This window comes from Sinohyriopsis cumingii, chromosome 16 (genome assembly GCF_028554795.1).
Source record: "Sinohyriopsis cumingii isolate HCF-2022 chromosome 16, ASM2855479v2, whole genome shotgun sequence".
Taxonomy (NCBI): Eukaryota; Metazoa; Mollusca; class Bivalvia; order Unionida; family Unionidae; genus Sinohyriopsis; species Sinohyriopsis cumingii.
The window spans coordinates 24076010-24095352 of NC_142976.1; the positions used below are offsets into that span (position 1 = coordinate 24076010).

At 37.3% G+C, this 19343-nt stretch overlaps 1 protein-coding gene across 1 annotated transcript in view; it reads left to right on the forward strand.

Moving 5' to 3' along the window:
* Positions 1–19343, forward strand: part of LOC149780080 (contactin-like) — a 302136-nt gene that overhangs the window by 91164 nt on the left and 191629 nt on the right. Inside the window, exon 2 of the mRNA XM_089936841.1 lies at positions 11163–11261. Within this exon, the coding sequence (XP_089792967.1) occupies positions 11189–11261 (73 nt within the window). The 5' untranslated portion in view covers positions 11163–11188. The remainder of the gene's footprint in view (positions 1–11162; positions 11262–19343) is intronic.

Below are 19343 nucleotides of genomic sequence, written 5' to 3' on the forward strand. Positions count from 1 at the left end.
ATATAAATATTATATATTTAAAAGAAAAATAATTTGCACACCAGATCTCCTTTGAGTCTCTAGAGTGTCTTATGACATCCTACCAAACTCAGGAGCGGAAACACAACCCCCATGTGAGCCCCTATCCTGTCAAATAACAGTCTAGAAGGCCCAGAGGGTGTGTTTGCGAAAGACGAATCATTCCCCATGTTGAACCCCTAGCTCACCAAATAATATGCTAGCGGGTTCATATAAGGACAGATATATACATATAGTATTTACATTTGTAAGCTTCTAAGGTGCCACCGCATCTTAGCAAGTTTACAGGGACAGCACAACATATAGTATTTACATTTGTAAGCTTCTAAGGTGCCACCGCATCTTAACAACTTTACAGGGATAGTACAACCTATAGTATTTACATACATTTACAGTAGGACATCACAACACATAGTATTTACAGTAGGATATCACAGACAGATACGGGGTTATATTCTACGCTCAACAAAGTTGCACATCCTACCCAAAATCAATCCCGCGAGGTGTAAAATGTCACCCCGTCAGGGTGATAACGCGGAAGTTGTGCAACTTTGTTGGGTTTCGAAACCCCGTACATAATACGGACACTATATTATATAAACTGACTGATACTTGGAAATTCAAAAATAGCTCACTCGGTTTTTCGTACTTCTTTTCTTAAATAAAATCGTAGAAAAAATACAGATGAACCAGAAAACCAAACGAATGTAATAAAACAAGGATTTTAACTGTGAAAAAAATATTATTTATTGTACACCCGCCCGTGTGATAGTCTTTGATAAAATCCTTGATAAAATCAAGGGGAAGTAATCGAATACCCTGTTATGATCGTATAGGTAACACGAAGAACTATTTACCCGTTTGTAGTGTATGTTGTTACAGTTAACAAGTTCTGAACTGAATTTAAATTCTGAACTGGATTTTAAATTCTGAATCTAAATTTTAACACAGAATTCATATTGCTTCTGAAAAATAACACTTACCTGTACTGACAAACGCGGAAGTGTTATAGACTGTGACGCAATTGGCTGTAAAAAAAATAATAATTGTATACCGCTCTGCCGCGCTGGATAAATTTACCTGTAATGACATCTCAAGGAGTGTTGCGCAATCACCTTGACAAGGGGAGATAATTGTATCATTGACTTTTACACAGACGCTGTAGAGTTATCTCCATCTACATAACGAAATAAAATCCAATTTTTGTACTTGTATGAAAAAGCTGATTTGGTCACTCTATCTGCCACACGCCGTACCCCAGCGGGGTTAATACCGAAATACTGGCAGCTGAGTTCATTGACTGAAATATTTTGTCTTCACGGGTACTTATATTGAAAGATTGAACTACTTTAGGTTTTTTGTTTCCTTTCCCAGTATTTCCCCGTGCAGAATTTTCACTAGGTGTGATAGCCTGTAAATTTTGAAGAGAGTTATTAAGTTTGTCGTTGTTGATGTGATCAATTACAAGACCGTCTTTGATCTTCCCAAAGAAACATTCGAATACAAACCTGTGATTATGATAGGATTTACCCCCAGCAGTAAATCTAAGATAGCCAGTATTAGTAACAAAATCAACTAGCTTTTTCAGCCTGCAATTTCTAATTTCATCACTACGATTCGCTTCGTAATTATTGATGATGGGGTGTCAGACAAATTCCTGGTTCATTTTATATAATAATGTATTTGTTTAATTTATAATTTGTCTGAAAACTTAGTTATATAATCGCGCTCGCATTTCAACGCATTATTGTTATTTTTTGTGTTATAATATCTTTTAAGTTCACGGTATCTTTTTCCCCCGCTACTTGCACATTACTGTGTTTTATCCCTGACCCCAACACCACATCGCAGGCAGGGTATTGGTCCTAAACTCCCCGTTCGGATGCTTTGGGAATGTTCCCCGCAAAATTCTTTCCTGCAGGATGTGTTACAAGGAGTTACAGATCCCAATTTAAGCCACTTGCACTGATTCATTATATATATATATATATATATATATATATATATATATATATATATATATATATATATATATATATATATATATATATATATATATATATATCTTATTTAAATGTTTGTCTTAAATATAATATGGAGGAGTTTGAAAGATTATCTGCAATCAAACCCTGGAAAGCTTATACATTCGATCTTGACAGACTAACCCCTGACTCGCGGAGACGAACCCTGACTGACCTGTTTGATATTATCAGGAACGCCAAAAAAGAATTTCGTAATGGTGGAACATCTCACGTATGGTCTACATTTAAAATTATACGCCTTGACAGAGTCAAGGACGTTACAATGAATGATGCACGAGCGAAAACAATTATCGATTATCTTGATCAGAAATATTTTTTCAGAATAAAATTTATTGTGCAAGCAGATTCCGATACGTGGATTATCCGTGATAAAAATGACCGTGTCCTTGCTAATGGAAAACCCGTTCTGTTAAGTAAAGATTCCAAACCAGGAATGTTGACTGGGATTGATCAACCATATTACGCTTGATCATATCCTGTAACAGCAGTCATTTGTGGAATCTATCCGATAAAAGCACCAAAAATCAATAAACTTGCCCCAATGAGATTCTCAGAGCTGAATTGTGTAGCCGAGCGAGTAATGGAACATTTCAAAAATGCGATGCGCGGAAACGGTCAAACTGATCTAAGACGTTCCAAGATAGCAGCATGGGCTGAAAAAGTCAAGGATACAGGAGCGTCAATAAACGATGTTACCCAGCTAGAAAAAGCACTAAGATTTCCCATAACCGTAACAACGATAACAGAGGAAGTATTATACAAATCGAAATATAATCGGAACGGAGCTCCAATAAATATCATTGATCATAACGCTCACGCTTGGACTAACGCAGTTACGATATTTCCGCGGGATCGTGTTGTGAATTATTATTCGGGAAATATGTTTGATTTTATTAAACAGATAAGCAAAAACGACCCTGTGTCGGTGTGGTTGTTTCAAAGTTCCGAAAATGGAGAGTATGATCAATTTGTAAGGTCTAACGGTGAATTATACCGGACGGAATCTCTGCAACAGGAAATGAAAAAAACTCGCACAGAGATATTCAAAAAACACTGAGCAGTTATTAACTAATTGTTTTACAGTTCCGAGTGTTGCCACTCACGCCGCAAGAGAAAGAAATTCATGGAAGCCAACCCGAAGTGAGTTTCTCGAGGATATACAATTGAGTTGTGTCGAGTATGGACATGGCGGTTTGTAGAATACCAAGTATGACCACAGCGAGATGATATCCGTAGACATGATTGAGTGTTATCCGGGAAGCTTTCTTGGGATGGGCGAGTGTAGTGGATATTTTAAAAGATTTGGACATCCCACGAACTCGATGACGCGAGTTGCTATAAATGGTCCTTTACCCGATTTTGACCTGACAGGATTTGCTCGTGTAACGTCGTTTGTGCTAGCTGAAGAGTTTCATCCAATTTGTTATGTTTGGTTTGGCAGACATTTCTCAGAGAAACGTTGGACACCAATAGTATTATTGCGATATATGCTTGACAGCCGAATACTGGTATCGTTGACGGTCAGTGAAGCAATCATATCATATCGACAGCAGACTTTGGTTTGGTTACCAACACCTGAGCGTATCAGTCTTGATGACGTCATTGAGGAATATGTGCGAGAGTGTCCAAATACTCCTGTTGATTCATTAACAATAACGCTCCTAATATTCTTAAGACTAAACTCGATAATAGTGAAAAAAACAGCAAAAGATCTCGGTAGAAGAATAATCGGTAAATTCACTCAAGGTGGTGCATATGATCATAAACGACATCATTCACGATTGATTATGGATGATGCTGAATTAAATTTTATAATTGCTGATGCCGCTGCGAGAAATATATTTTGTAATCGGGAGGACGCTTTCTTGTCTGACGGGAAAAAGTTAGGCACAATTGTAAGTTACATTAATGGAGAATCACCTCAGTACACACATTTAAGATCTTCGATGCTGGCTTATGTTTCTATAAATTTGCTATCGTAAGTAAATAGATTCCCGACACTGCAGTTAGAGTTGCAACGGACTCATTTTATATCGATAAAAGATATTCAGAATTATAAGCTGTAAGCAACGATAAATCATGGAGTTCGTGGAGAATAAAAAAGGAAATGCTACATTGTTATTGTGAATCCGCTGATGTTGCGATTAAAGATAATTATTGCAAATCAGAATTATCAGAAATGTCAAATGCACCATCTGTGTATGATTCAATCACCAGACACAAAACCGTTTATTTGAACGGACCGGGATGTTCTGGTAGGACAACTCGAGCGATTGAATTATTTCGAAATTCAGATATGATTGTGCTAACACCAACACACAGACTTGCCAGGGAGATGAAACAACGAGGAGTCAATTCTTGTACTTATCACAGTTTTTTCAAATACAGTGGTGGTGTGTGGACTCCAGATCGAATGGGAGAGAAATATATTCCAAAAGTTATAATTTGGGATGAAATATGTACGGTACCGTTAGATATATTAAAAATATTTCTTGATTGGCTGCTAACAAAAAATACTGCAGTGATAATGTGCGGCGATCACGGTTAGCCACCACGTTTTGTTGGTCCATCTCCGCATTTGTGGTTAAAAGATTTTGTAGATTATTATGAAGAAGTGTCTGATGATTATAGATCTCTTGATGCAACGTTGAAGGAATTTAAAACATTAATCAGATTACAACCGAATAAAATTCAATGTGAAATTATGCATAAAATAATTTCAGAGACTTCAATGAGAGACTTTTGGAAAACGTGGAGACCAAACGATTTGATAGTGGCAAGTAGAAAGATAGTCAGAGACACACTTCAACAGCAGTTATTTCAATTACAACGAGAAAAGTTTCCAATGTTGCCAGTGCCATTGTGTTATAGACCAGCTGATACGCGGTTACAAAATATTGACGTTGATATACCAGGACAGTCAAGAAAACAGAATTTAGTATTAAATGATAATGTCACAGTTGATGTCAATGTTGTTGAAGATGCACTAAAAATGAACAAATCCCCGTGGACGCTAGGATACGCAATGACGATTCATTCGTCTCAAGGACTGACTATTTCTGATACAGTTGTTTGGATCGTTGATGATCGCATCGAATGGTCAAACTTGGTTTACTTAGCTGTGTCCAGAGTCAGAAGAATATCTCAACTGCGGAGAATTGTCTTGGATGAGTCAGTGATCAATAATGATGATACTGACAACGATATAATAAGAAAATTAAAAACTCGCCGGTTACAAACAGAGTGACAAAAAAAATAATCGCGATTTTGACCTCGATGTTGAATTTATCATGACACTGAAACAACAACAGAATAATCACTGTGCGAGCTGTAATTGTATAATGTTGTGGTGTTACACTAATAAAAATCCAAAACAATTTACCGTAGACAGAAAAGATAATAGTCGCGGTCATACACGACAAAATGTGATGTTGACATGTCTTGAATGTAATCGAAGTTGTGGTGCTAGTTAAGTGATTTGGGCGGTAATTGTGTGTCTTCGGGAATTACTTGTAATTGTTCACGTGTGAATCCACGTTGAGGAGCAGTTGAATCCAGTCTGTAGATTGCTGGTCTACCAGTGGATCTAGTTGTTAGGTATCTTGTGTGTCGTGATGCTCCAGATAGGATCAGTCGCTCTTTTTTTACCACCTTCAAGTTCACCTGGTTCATATAAATATCTTACAGTGACATTACCCAGTATTGGTTGTGCTGAAAAATCACGTCATTGTAGTAGTATAATTTTTTTGGTAATTGCATTAATAGGTTTCATGTTGGGTGTTCGAGTTATTTCATTATTTAATGCAGTTATCACGCTTGGTAATCTTGCAACCCATTCACGCGATCTCTTGTCCTGAATGAATTCCTTCGCGTACTGGTATCCAAATAACCGCTCAGCAAGTGTCCGATTAAATCGCTCAACAATTGCCTGATCACGGTGAATCTCAGTATGCCCTCGTCTGATGGTGAAATTATGTTGCTTCATCAGCGATGATACTGCATCCTGAAATTCTCTGCCAGGATCAACTTGTAATAGATTTGGCCATGTAGAGGTCCTCGTTGATAAATTCGTTCAAAAGCAGAAGCAACCTCAGATGCTGTTTTAGTCGTTAACGGTTCTGCATCTTTGTATCTACTTGCAACATCAACTACAGTTAGCGCGTACTTGTATGTTCGACGACGAACAGTATCATGTGGCAGAAATAATATATCAGCTTGATGAACTTCATTAGGAACACTAACATTAAAATGTGCAAAATTAATTTTTCTAGGACGCGGTAGATAAATTTGCCATATTGCCTGTTTGGATAACCAATCTGCTGCAGTATCACGTGTGACTTTTGCTGCACTGGCAAGTTTACTAATTGCTGCTCTACCCCTCCAGTATCCTCTTGGGGAATAATAAGTCGACTCCATTATAATTAATTACCAGCGCCTAATACAAGCTTAGATTTCATTGCGGATTTTATTAACCAACTAGCTAACCTCTCCTTGAAAGATTTATCAGTAATGGAATTTAGCGCGTGAATTAATTTCACATCCGCGAGATGCCTATCTTGTAGATTTTTACTTTTATAAGCTACATCATGGACATGGCATGCTTTATCGATAGCATTTATTGGTTCTTCTCCGGGTTTTGGTCGATCTTGGTCATCAAGTCTGATATCAAGTCGGGTTCCAGGACCACAGTAATTATATCCTGGGAGATGTTTTTCTCCTGGATATTTAGCCCACGGAGCTCCTGCTAATTTTCCTAACTTGGCTGCGATATCACCTCCTCGTTTTTATTTACTTGACTTTGGTTTTGGCTTTGGTTTTGGCGCTGACTTTGGTTTTGGCACTGACTTACCACCTGACGGATTCAGGGAGATAAATTTAAATTTCTTTGTACCGCATCGTTCACACTTGCCCGAAACCGCAGATCTGTTATTTTTTGTTGTGACAGTTGTTAGATCACTTGTTGGGGTACGTGCTCTACATTTTACACAATATAAATCCATATTTATATTATATTATTCTAATGGAGATCACTGACTTTTCTGCTACAAGGAAACGAGAACCAGTTAAGCATCACGCAGCGCTACCAAATTCTGATAGTATGATTATAATTGGACCATCTGGGAGTGGTAAGACACAGTTGTTACTTAATTTAATAATGAAGTGGATGAAGTGGGACAAGTTGTATTTGGTAGCACCAAGTGTAGACGATCAACGATGCTACGAAGTGTTAAAAGATTTTAATGAAAGTGCAAAATCATTAAAAGAAAACGGTGATGATGTTGTTGAATTTATAACTGACATTAATGAAGCGCCAAGTATTGATTTCATTGATGGATTTATTAATAATTTAGTTGTTTACGATGATGTCATGTTGGATAAACAATCAAATCCTGAACGGAAATTTTCCAGAGGCAGACACAAAAACACTGATGTGATTTATGTAACCCAACGATATACACAAATCCTTAAAGTGATCAGGGATAACTGTAATATTCTTGCAGTGTTTAACGGAGTTGATACACACACGTTACGAAATATTCATCAGACTCGGTGCAGTGGTGATATGGATATAAATATGTTTAGAAATTTATTTAGTCATGCCCAATCAACCCCGCACAGATTTATAACAATAAATCTACATGATCCTCGAACACGGTATCGAGTCGGGTTAGATACGATTTTTGGATAATTTTTCGTACCTCGGTTTTCGAAAAGGGACGCAGGAAGCAGCAGGGAGGGCAACGACAACAAAGGGCAGCAACGACGGCGACAATTGCGTTTACATAAAGCGTCATTGCGGTTTTATAAAGAGCTTATTTCGCCCTCCCTTTGCCTGAAAACTTGTAGGATTCGCCCTCCCTGCATCTGGTGGATTAAGCAGCTGCTCACCTCGCAGAGATCAATATATGAGAGACCTGTGATGAATTGGGAATAAAAAGAAGCTTTATTGTTAGTAATACACATCAATCGAAACTTCTCCCGCAGTTTTGACGCACTATTTTTTAAACATTGAGATGACCTGAGCTAGCCAAGGGTAGTCGCATTCTACTCTATCGCCTATAAGTATGGGCCTCTGCTTCCTCTGTCGATTTCCGGTCCAGTTTTGGATATCATGTTGATCTGGAAGGCGGTCGTGCATGCGCATAGAGTCTAACAAAATAGTTTCTGCAAAACGTATATATGCCCATTCTCATTGGATCACTTCCGTAGTTAAATCTTCATTTTCAAAGGTGCGTAGGTGTTGCACGTTGTCAAACTCTTCACTTCGTAGCTAAGTAGATCTTGCATGTAGTCAGCAATCCCTTAATGCCTAAATGTAAGATCCATTTTGAAACACACCAGAACTTACGAAGCTTGAGGTAGTCGATCTCCTTCGTTCATCGGCAACCCTAGGCATATTTAGCCAGGTGAAATTGTGTTTTTTGACAATGACCCTCTTACGGTTAAAAAAGCCCCTTCCCATAGCAATCGAATTCGTTACATGGCCTGTCAGGTATGCAGTAAGGCGATTTTCACCATGTCTACTGGCACTGACTCAAAATTAAAAGTGGCTTAAAATGTTTAAATTAGAGAAATTTACGTGCGACATGTGTCGCTGTGCAGGGAGGCAGCTATGATCGGGCCTACAAATCTCCCAATTTAAATCGAACAAAGGGACTAATTGGATCAGTCATTTTCAGCTGCATCCAATCAAACAGAGGGGGAGTATATGCTGTCTTAGCCAGCCTAACTATGTCATGGTTTGATGTGGAATGAAAGTGGATTGATGACACTTGGTTAGCGAAGATATGAATGACCCGTGACCTTAATGAAAAGGGATGTAACTATCTCTCCTCAAACATTAACTTAGGGATACCATATTTTAACTTTCAGTAAAGAGTACGCACAGGAGAGTTTGTGTATCTGTATCAGTATCAACTAACTCACATTGTATTAATGTGTTATATATATATAGCATACATTGTATTAATGTGTTATATATATAGCATACATTGTATTAATGTGTTATATACAGTATACATTGTATTAATGTGTTATATATATATAGTACACATTGTATTAATGTGTTATATATATAGTATACAATGTATTAATGTGTTATATATATATATATAGTACACATTGTATTAATGTGTTATATATATAGTATACATTGTATTAATGTGTTATATATATAGTACACATTGTATTAATGTGTTATATATATAGTATACAATGTATTAATGTGTTATATATATAGTATACATTGTATTAATGTGTTATATATATATATATAGTACACATTGTATTAATGTGTTATATATATAGTATACATTGTATTAATGTGTTATATATATAGTATACAATGTATTAATGTGTTATATATAGTATACAATGTATTAATGTGTTATATATATAGTACACATTGTATTAATGTGTTATATATATAGTATACACTGTATTAATGTGTTATATATATAGTATACAATGTATTAATGTGTTATATATATATAGTATATATCACATTAATACATCATGTATACATACAACGAATAAGCGTGAGTATACAACGTGTGAGGATGTATTATATGATATTAGTGTTTCGCATGGAAAAACATTTGAAATTGCAAAAACAAACATGTATATCAATGCTACAGTGTTCTTTATAAAAATATCTAAATGTTTGATAACCAACGAGCAGGGCAAAATTACTGACACTTTTAGATAGGCTATTTGGACACCCCCCTCCGCGCCGGCCAGGCGGAGATATAACGAAGTAAAAGGAGGTAATGTTCTGGAAAATATGACGTATGTCAACTCCAGATAAGTTTGATCATCAAATACAGCATTAATACACAGGCCAAAAATGACGATATCGAATTAAACATGCTAACACTGGCACAAAATACTGCTCCCATTTCTGCTGCGAAAACACCAGTTTTTCCCACGATCCAGGAAACTAACTTTTTCGTCACTTCTCCTAATAATACAAACAATCTTGCTGTTCCAATATAACATATGAACTCGTCTGAGTTACATTTACAAAACTACTCGAGTGAGATGATTACAATAAAGATAAAAAATGTTTACACGTCAAATTATATAATAGGTCTTTATTTAAATAATACATTAAAGAAAAAATAAAAGTTACGTACACTGAGCGGTCATGAATGATACGCTCCAGTGACCGTTCAAAACTACGAGAAATAATTTTTTTGGCAAGAAGCACCTGGCATCTGATCGCGAAAAGCAGGTGAACTAAATATACATTATGTCAAGAAATTGCAGGGGTGAGGAAATTAAAATTAGAATGGCTATTTAGAACAGGTGACCGCTAAATAAAGTTTTGAACAGGTTTTATGATATTTACATTAATATACTGTAGTGTATTTGCCACTTCCTAAAGTGTTAAACCATGTCACACAAACTAAATCGCTGGTTAGAATTTACATTATTTGTAAATATCTTGTCTATACAGCATGTACGTACAAGATGGACTATTATTCTTGGCTTCCATCTCTATGGTCTCTGCTAGGGATCAAAAATCAACAGTAAGTAACTTTCAATAACCGTGACATTATCAGTTTTTACTTTTATTTTGAAAACCAAACTATAAATGAAGTCACAGCAAGAAGACAGCGGAGACATGTCACCGCTCTATTAACGATATTTATTATTAGGCGATAATCAACATTGATGCAAAAGGAATCCCACTGATATACATTAGGCACTTTTTTCCGTTTTCAAGGGAAATTTTGCAACTCGCAGACTACAATTTTACAGTCACATGTAAAACTTGCAAATTCAGATTTGGTGAATTAAAACTATTATACACCATAACACAGACTCTCCCGACTAACTCATGATCTCGCTCTCAAACACCTTTTCAAAAGCAAATTCGCAATCCACAAAAGAGACCTTCCACGTCACTTTTAAACTTGTTATCAGAAACGTTTGTGAGTCTACATGCACCTAAATCGATCGACATTTCCAGGTCACTATACATCTCGTTATCAAATCGTGGTCTAACTGTTCACTGCATTATCAGCTGGCGATAACTACGAAAAATGTTGTATCACAATTTCATTTGTTTTAATTGTGCATAATTTTATTTCATTTCAGAATAAACCCATGAAGTTTACTTCGCCATGACACGGAAAGCCCTGAGTTATCTAACTTTTTTGGTGGAAGTAACCTTCATTGCATGTCAAAAGTTGTATAGTAAGTATAAATTACATTATCGAAATCTAAAATCGGATCAGCCGTGGGTGGCTACCGTGGTGTGACCTTGAGCAAGACACATTACTCCAATTGCCTCGACACTAAATAACCTATTTGTGTTGCTGTGCCGTAAAACAACAACCAAAGCATAATTGTCTCCTATACTCAGTGTTTTATTCATTTCTCAAATAAGTTATTTAAATTATTTTATTATATGTTTTATAAGCACATTATTAAAAACCGGGCAATCCCTTGATATCGGGACAGATAAAACCACGTGCATACGTACAGCCTAACGGCATCTAAAACATTCTTTTTTATGGGTCTTGGGCAACATATTAGGTTGGGTTTCGAAGGATCTACACTTGGGATGGGCCCTAACTTTGTGAATACATTACATTGGTTGTAATTCTCGGTCAAAATTTTGCGTCAAGCTGAGAATTTTGGCGCACTGTATGTATGTTGCTCAGGACTGGATCAGGTCAAATATTAGTTTTATTTTCAAAATTTCAAACCAAGCCATGAATTTCATCGCAGTGTCATAAAAGCAAACGTCAATGTGTTTATTTACTCAGTGTTCATAATAACCAATAAAAGTGCGAAAGAATAAAACGACGATCAAATTTTAAGTTATAAATGAAAGTACGTGTGTGTGTATGTGTACTTTTCTGAAGGAGACCTGGGCGGTTTCTGGAAACCCCATACCACCCCAACCCTCGCCGATCCGGCCCTGAAGTTATACGTGGCAGCTTGTAATTTATGTGACCTATATTTTATGCCTCAGCGGCTTTCTTGAAATTTTGTTTTTAATGCTCATTTACTGAGCGTTGTTTTGTGCTCCAGTGAAGAAAATTAATAATTCGATCCACCCCATGTTAGTACTACACCATTACAACTATTGAAGGTCACTGTGGCCTGCAGTGTCTGCCTTTCTAATGTAGGTTAAGTGTGTATATTCAGCTCAAGAGCACATTGATTCTACAATGCTATATGGGGCCCCGAGTGGCCGAGTGGCCTAACGCGCTCTCCGTTACGGATCATTGCCATCTCACCTCTGTCTGCCTGGGTTCGAGTCTCGGATTCGGCTAATCTGGCTATGTGAGAAAGCTTGTCAGTAGCTTCTCGTGGGTCGGTGTTTCTTTCCGGGGTTTTCCCGGTTCTTCCACCACCATCAATACTAGCCGCCATGTATAGCCTATCGTGTGCTGAAAAATGGCGCTAAACCACACAACACCAACACCAACAATGCTATATATTTTTTAGTCTATTCAAAAGACTGAACAGTGAATTTGGAACTATGAATACATGTTTCTTCAAAGGTAAGTTTCCATATTACTGACTGTGCACTGTATATGGTGATAGGTTTAATCAACAAGTTACTGTCTGATGTAAATGTGCAGGAGTTTAAGAATCAGATGAGTGGACTGCATGCCTCATGTCTATTGTGTAAGGACTTTGTTGTTCTGGTTAATCAAAATAGTTGCTGATGCATGAAATATGCTGATGTATAAAATATGTGTGATGTTGCGGTTAATCAAGGTACTTGCTGATACATGAAGTATCCATTGTTGTTGTGGTTAATCAAGCTACTTGCTCATACATGAAATATCCATTGCTGCGGTGGTTAATCTAGTTACTTGCTGATACATGAAATACCCATTGCTGTTGAGGTTAATCAACCTACTTGCTGATGCATGACATATCCTTTGCTGTTGCGGTCAATCAAGTTACTTGCTGATACATGAAATATCCATTGCTGTTGAGGTTAATCAACCTACTTGCTGACGCATGACATAAATTTGCTGTTGCGGTTAATCAACTTACTTACTGATACATGACACATCCATTGCTGTTGCAGTTAATCAAGGTACTTGCAGACGCATGACATATCCTTTGCTGTTGCGGTTAATCAAGGTACATGCTGATGCATGAAATATCCATTGCTGTTGCGGTTAATCAAGGTACTAGCTGATGCATGAAATATCCCTTGCTGTTGTGGTTAATCCAGGAACTTGCTGATCCATGAAATATCCTTTGCTGTTGTGGTTAATCAAGTTACTTGCTGATACATGAAATACCCATTGATGTTGCGGTTAATCAACGTACTTGCTGATGCATCAAATATCCTTTGATGTTGCGGTTAATCAAGGTACTTGCTGATGCATGAAATATCCTTTGCTGTTGCGGTTAATCAAGGTACTTGCTGATGTATGAAATATCGCTTGCTCATGCGATTAATCAAGGTACTTGCTGACGCATGAAATATCCCATGCTGATGTGGTTAATCAAAATACTTGCTGATGCATGAAATATTCTTTGCTGTTGTGGTTAATCAAGTTATTTGATGCATGAAATATCCTTTGCTGATGTGGTTAATCAAGGTACTTCCTGATGCATGAAATATTCTTCGCTGTTGTGGTCAAATCAAGTTATTTGATGCATGAAATATCATTTGCTGTTGTGGTTAATCAAGCTACTTGATGATGCATGAAATATCCTTTGCTGTTGTGGTCAAATCAAGTTATTTGATGCATGAAATATCATTTGCTGTTCTGGTTAATCAAAGTACTTGATGATGCATGAAATATCTTTGCTGTTGCGATTAATCAAGGTACTTGTTGATGCATGAAATATCCTTTGCTGTTGAGATTAATCAAGGTACTTGCTGATGCATGAAATATCCTTTGCTGTTGCGGTTAATCAAGGTACTTGCTGATGTATGAAATATACCTTGCTCATGCGATTAATCAAGGTACTTGCTGACGCATGAAATATCCTTTGCTGATGTGGTTAATCAAAATACTTGCTGATGCATGAAATATCCTTTGCTGTTGCGGTTGATCAAGGTACTTGTTGATGCATGAAATATCTTTTGCTGTTGCGGTTGATCAAGGTACTTGCTGATGCATGAAGTATCCTTTGCTGTTGCGACTAATAAAGGTACTTGCTGATGCATGAAATATCCTTTGCTGTTGTGGTTAATCAAGGTACTTGCTGATGCATGAAATATCGTTTGCTGTTATGGTCAATCAGGGTACTAGCTGATGCCTGAAATATCCTTTGCTGTTGTGGTTAATCAGGGTAATTGCTGATGCATGAAATATCCTTTGCTGCTGTAGTTAATCAAGGTACTTGCTGATGCATGAAATATTCTCTGCTGTTGCGGTTAATCAAGGTACTTGCTGATGCATTAAATATCCTTGCTGTTGCGGTTAATCAAGGTACTTGTTGATGCATGAAATATCCTTTGCAGTTGCGATTAATCAAGGTACTAGCTCAGGTATGAAATATCCTTTGCTGTTGTGGTTCATCAGGGTACATGCTGATGCATGAAATATTTTTTGCTGTTGTGGTTAATCAAGGTACTTGCTGATGTATGAAATATCCCTTGCTGTTGCGGTTTATGAAGCTACTTGCTGATGCATGAAATATCCTTTGCTGTTGCGGTAAATGTAGGTCCTTGCTGATACATGAAAAATCCTTTGCTGTTGCGATTAACTAAGGTCCTTGCTGATGCATGAAATATCCTTTGCTGTTGCGGTTAATCAAGGTACTAGCAGATGCATGAAATATCCTTTGCTTTTGAGGTTAATCAGGGTACTTATTGATGCATGAAATATCCTTTACTGTTGTGGTTAATGAAGGTAATTGAAGATGCATGAAATATTCTTTGCTGTTGCCGCTAATGAAGGTACTTGCTGACGCATGAAATATCCTTTGCTGTTGCGACTAATCAAGGTACTTGTTGATGCATGAAATATCCTTTGAGGCTGCAGATAATCAATGTACTTGCTGATGCATGAAATGTATTTGCTGTTGCGATTAATCAAGTTACCTGACGATGCATGAAATATCCTTTGCTGTTGCGGTTAATAAAGGTAGTTGCTGATGCACGAAATATATTTTGCTGTTGCGATTAATCAAGGTACTTGCTGAGGTATGAAATATACTTTGGGGTTGCAGTTAATCAAGGTACTTGCTGATGCATGAAATGTCTTTTGCTGTTGCGACTAAACAAATTACCTGCTGATGCATGAAATATCCTTTGCTGTTGCGGTCAAACAAGGTTCTTGCTGATGCATGAAATATCCTTTGCTGTTGCGGTTAATCAAGGTGCTTACTGATGCCTGAAATATCCTTTGCTGTTGTGGTTAATCAAGGTACTTACTGATGCCTGAAATATCCTTTGCTGTTGTGGTTAATCAGGGTACTTGCTGATGCATGAAATATCCTAAGCTGTTGTGGTTAATAAAGGTACTTGCTGATGTATGAAATATCCTTTGCTGTTGCGGTTAATGGAGGTACTTCCTGATACATGAAATATCCCTTGCTGTTGCGATTAATCAAGGTACTTGCTGATGCATGAAATATCCTTTGCTGTTGTGGTTAATCAAGGTACTTGCTGATGCATGAAATATCCTTTGCTGTTGTGGTTAATCAAGTTACTTGCTGTTGCATGAAATATCCATTTCTGATCCGGTTAAGTAAGGCTTTTGCTGATATTCTTTCCTATTGTGGTTAATCAAGGTATTTGCTGATGCATGAAATATCTTTTACTGTTGTGTGAAATCAAGCTACTTGCTGATACATGAAATATTCTTTCCTTTTGCGGTTAATCAAGTTTCTTGCTGATGCATGAAATATCGATTGCTGTTGTGGTTAATCAAGGTACTTGCTGATGCATGAAACCTCCTTTGTTGTTGCGGTTGATGAAGGTATTTCCTGATGGATGAAATATCCTTTGCTGTTGCGATTAATCAAGTTACCCGCTGATGCGTGAAATAACCTTTGATGTTGCGATTAATCAAGGTACTTACTGATGCCTGAAATTTCCTTTACTGTTGTGGTTAATCAGGGTACTTGCTGATGCATGAAACATCCTAAGCTGTTTTGGTTAAAAAAGGTACTTGCTGATGTATGAAATACCCTTTGCTGTTGCGGCTAATGATGGTACTTGCTGATGCATGAAATATCCTTTGCTCTTGCGATCAATCACATTACTTGCTGATACATGAAATATCCTTTGCTCTTGCGGTTAATCAAGTTACTTGCTGATGCATGAAATATCCATCGCTGTTGCGGTTAAGTAAGGTATTTGCTGATGCATGAAATATTCTTTTCTGTTGCGGTTAAGTAAGTTATTTGCAGATGCATGAAATATTCTTTGCTATTGTGGTTAGTCAAGGTACTTGTTGATGCATGAAATATCGTTCCTGTTGCGGTTAATCAAGTTAGTTGCTGATGCATGAAATATCCCTTGCTGTTACGATCAATCAGGATACTTGCTGTTGCATGAAATATCCTTTGATGTTGCGGGTAATCAAGGGACTTGCTGATGCATGAAATATCCTTTGCTGTTGCGGTCAATCAAAGTACTTATTGATGCATGAAGGATTCGTTAATGTTGCGATGAATCTAGGTACCTGCTCATACATGACATTTCCTTTGCTGTTGTGGTTAATCGGGGTACTTGCTGATGTATGAAATATCCTTTGCTGTTGCGGTTTTTGAAGGTACTTGCTGATGCATGAAATATCCTTTGCTGTTGCGATTAATCAAGGTACTTGCTGATGCATAAAATATCCTCTGTTGTTGTGGTTAATCAAGGTACTTGCTGAGTATGAAATATCCTTTGCTGTTGCGGGTTTTGAAGGTGCTTGCTGATACATGGAATATCCTTTGCTGTTGCGGTTAATGGAGGCTCTTGCTGATGCATGAAAGATCCCTTGCTGTTGCGATTAACCAAGGTCCTTGCTGATGCATGAAATATCCTTTGCTGTTGCGGTTATGAAGGTACGTGCAGATTCATGAAATATCCTTTGCTTTTGAGGTTAATCAGGGTTCTTATTGATGCATGAAATATCCTTTGCTGTTGTGGTTAGTCAGGGTACTTGCTGATGCATGAAATATCCTAAGCTGTTGTGGTTAATCAAGGTACTTGCTGAGGTATGAAATGTCATTTGCTGTTGCGGTTAATCAAGTAACTTCCTGATACATGAAATATCCCTTGCTGTTGCGATTAATCAAGGTACTTGCTGATACATGAAATATCCTTTGCTGTTGCGCTTAATCAAGGTACTTGCTGATGCATGAAACATCCTTTGCTGTTGCTATTAATCAAGGTACTTGCTGATGCATGAAATATCTTTTGAGGTTGCAGTTAATCAAGGTACTTGCTGATGTATGAAATATCCTTTGAGGTTGCAGTTAATCAAGGTACTTGCTGATGCATGAGATGTCCTTTGCTGTTGCGATTAGTCAAGTTACCTGCTGATGCATAAAATATCCTTTTGCTGTTGCGGTTAATCAAGGTACTTGCTGATGCATGAACTCTCCTTTGCTGTTGTGGTCAATGAATGTACTTACTGATGTATGAAATATCCTTTGCTGTTGTGGTTAGTCAGGTTACTTGCTGATGCATGAAATATCCTAAGCTGTTGTGGTTAATCAAGGTACTTGCTGATGTATGAAATATCATTTGCTGTTTCGGTTAATCAAGCTACTTGCTGATACGTGAAATATCCCTAGCTGTTCTGATTAATCAAGGTACTTGCTGATGCATGAAATATTCTTTGCTGTTGCGGTTTATCAAGGTACTTGCTGATGCATGAAATATCCATTGCTGTTGCGGTTAAGTAAGGTTTTTGCTGATGCATGAAACATTCTTTCCTATTGTGGTTAATCAAGGTATTTGCTGATGCATGAAATATCCTTTGCTGTTTTGTTAAATCAAGCTACTTGCTGATGCATGATACATCCTTTGTTGTTGCTGCGGATGAAGGTACTTCGTGATGCCTGAAATATCGTTGCTGTTGCGATTAATCAAGTTACCTGCTGATCCGTGAACTATCCTTTGATGTTGCGATTAATCAAGGTACTTACTGATGCCTGAAATATCCTTTGCTGTTGTGGTTAGTCAGGGTACTTTCTGATGCATGAAATATCCTTTGCTGTTGTGGTTAATGAAGGTACTTCCTGATGTATGAAATATTCTTTGCTGTCGCGAGTAATGATGGTACTTGGTGATGCATGAAATATCCTTTGCTGTTGCGATTAATCAAATTACTTGCTCATACATGAAATATCCTTTGCTGTTGCGATTAATCAAGATACTTGCTGATGCATGAAATATCCTTTGCTGTTGCGGTTAATAAAGGTACTAGCTGATGCATGAAATATCCTTTGCTGTTCCGATTAATCAAGGTACTTGCTGACTTATGAAATATCCTTTGCTGTTGTGGTTAATCAAGGTACTTACTGATGCCTGAAATATCCTTTGCTGCTTTGGTTAATCAGGGTACTTGCTGATGGATGAAATATCCTAAACTGTTGTGATTGATGAAGGTACTTGCTGATGTATGAAATATCCTTTGCTGTTGCGGTTAAAGGAGGTACTTGCTGATCCATGAAATATCCCTTGCTGTTGCGATTAATGAGGGTACTTGCAGATGCATGACATATCCTTTGCTGTTGTGGTTAATTAAGGTACTTGCTGATGCATGAAATATCCTTTGTGGTTGTGACTGATCAAGGTACTTGCTGATGTATGAAATATTTTTTGCTGTTGCGGTTAATCAAGCTACTTGCTGATGCATGAAATATCTTTTGCTGTTGCAGTTAATCAAAGTACTTGTTGATGGATGAAATATCCTTTCCTGTTGTGGTTAATCAAGGTACTTGCTGAAGCATGAGATATCCTTTGCTGTTGTGGTTAATCAAATTGCTTGATGATGCATGAAATATCCTTTGCTGTTGTGGTTAATCAAGGTCCTTGCTGATGCATGAAATATCCTTTGCTGTTGCGGTTAATCAAGGCACATGTTGATACATAAAATATCCTTCGGTGTTGCGATTAATCAAGGTACTTGCTGATGCATGAAATATCCCTTGTTGTTGCGGTATTCAAGGTACTTGTTGATGCATCAAATAATCTTTGCAATTGCGTTTAATCAATTTACTTGGTGATGCATGAAATATCCTTTGCTGTTGCGAATAATGAGGGTACTTGCTGATGCATGAAATATCTTTTGTTGTTGCGGTTAATCCGGCTTCTTGCTGATGCATGACACATCCTTTGTTGTT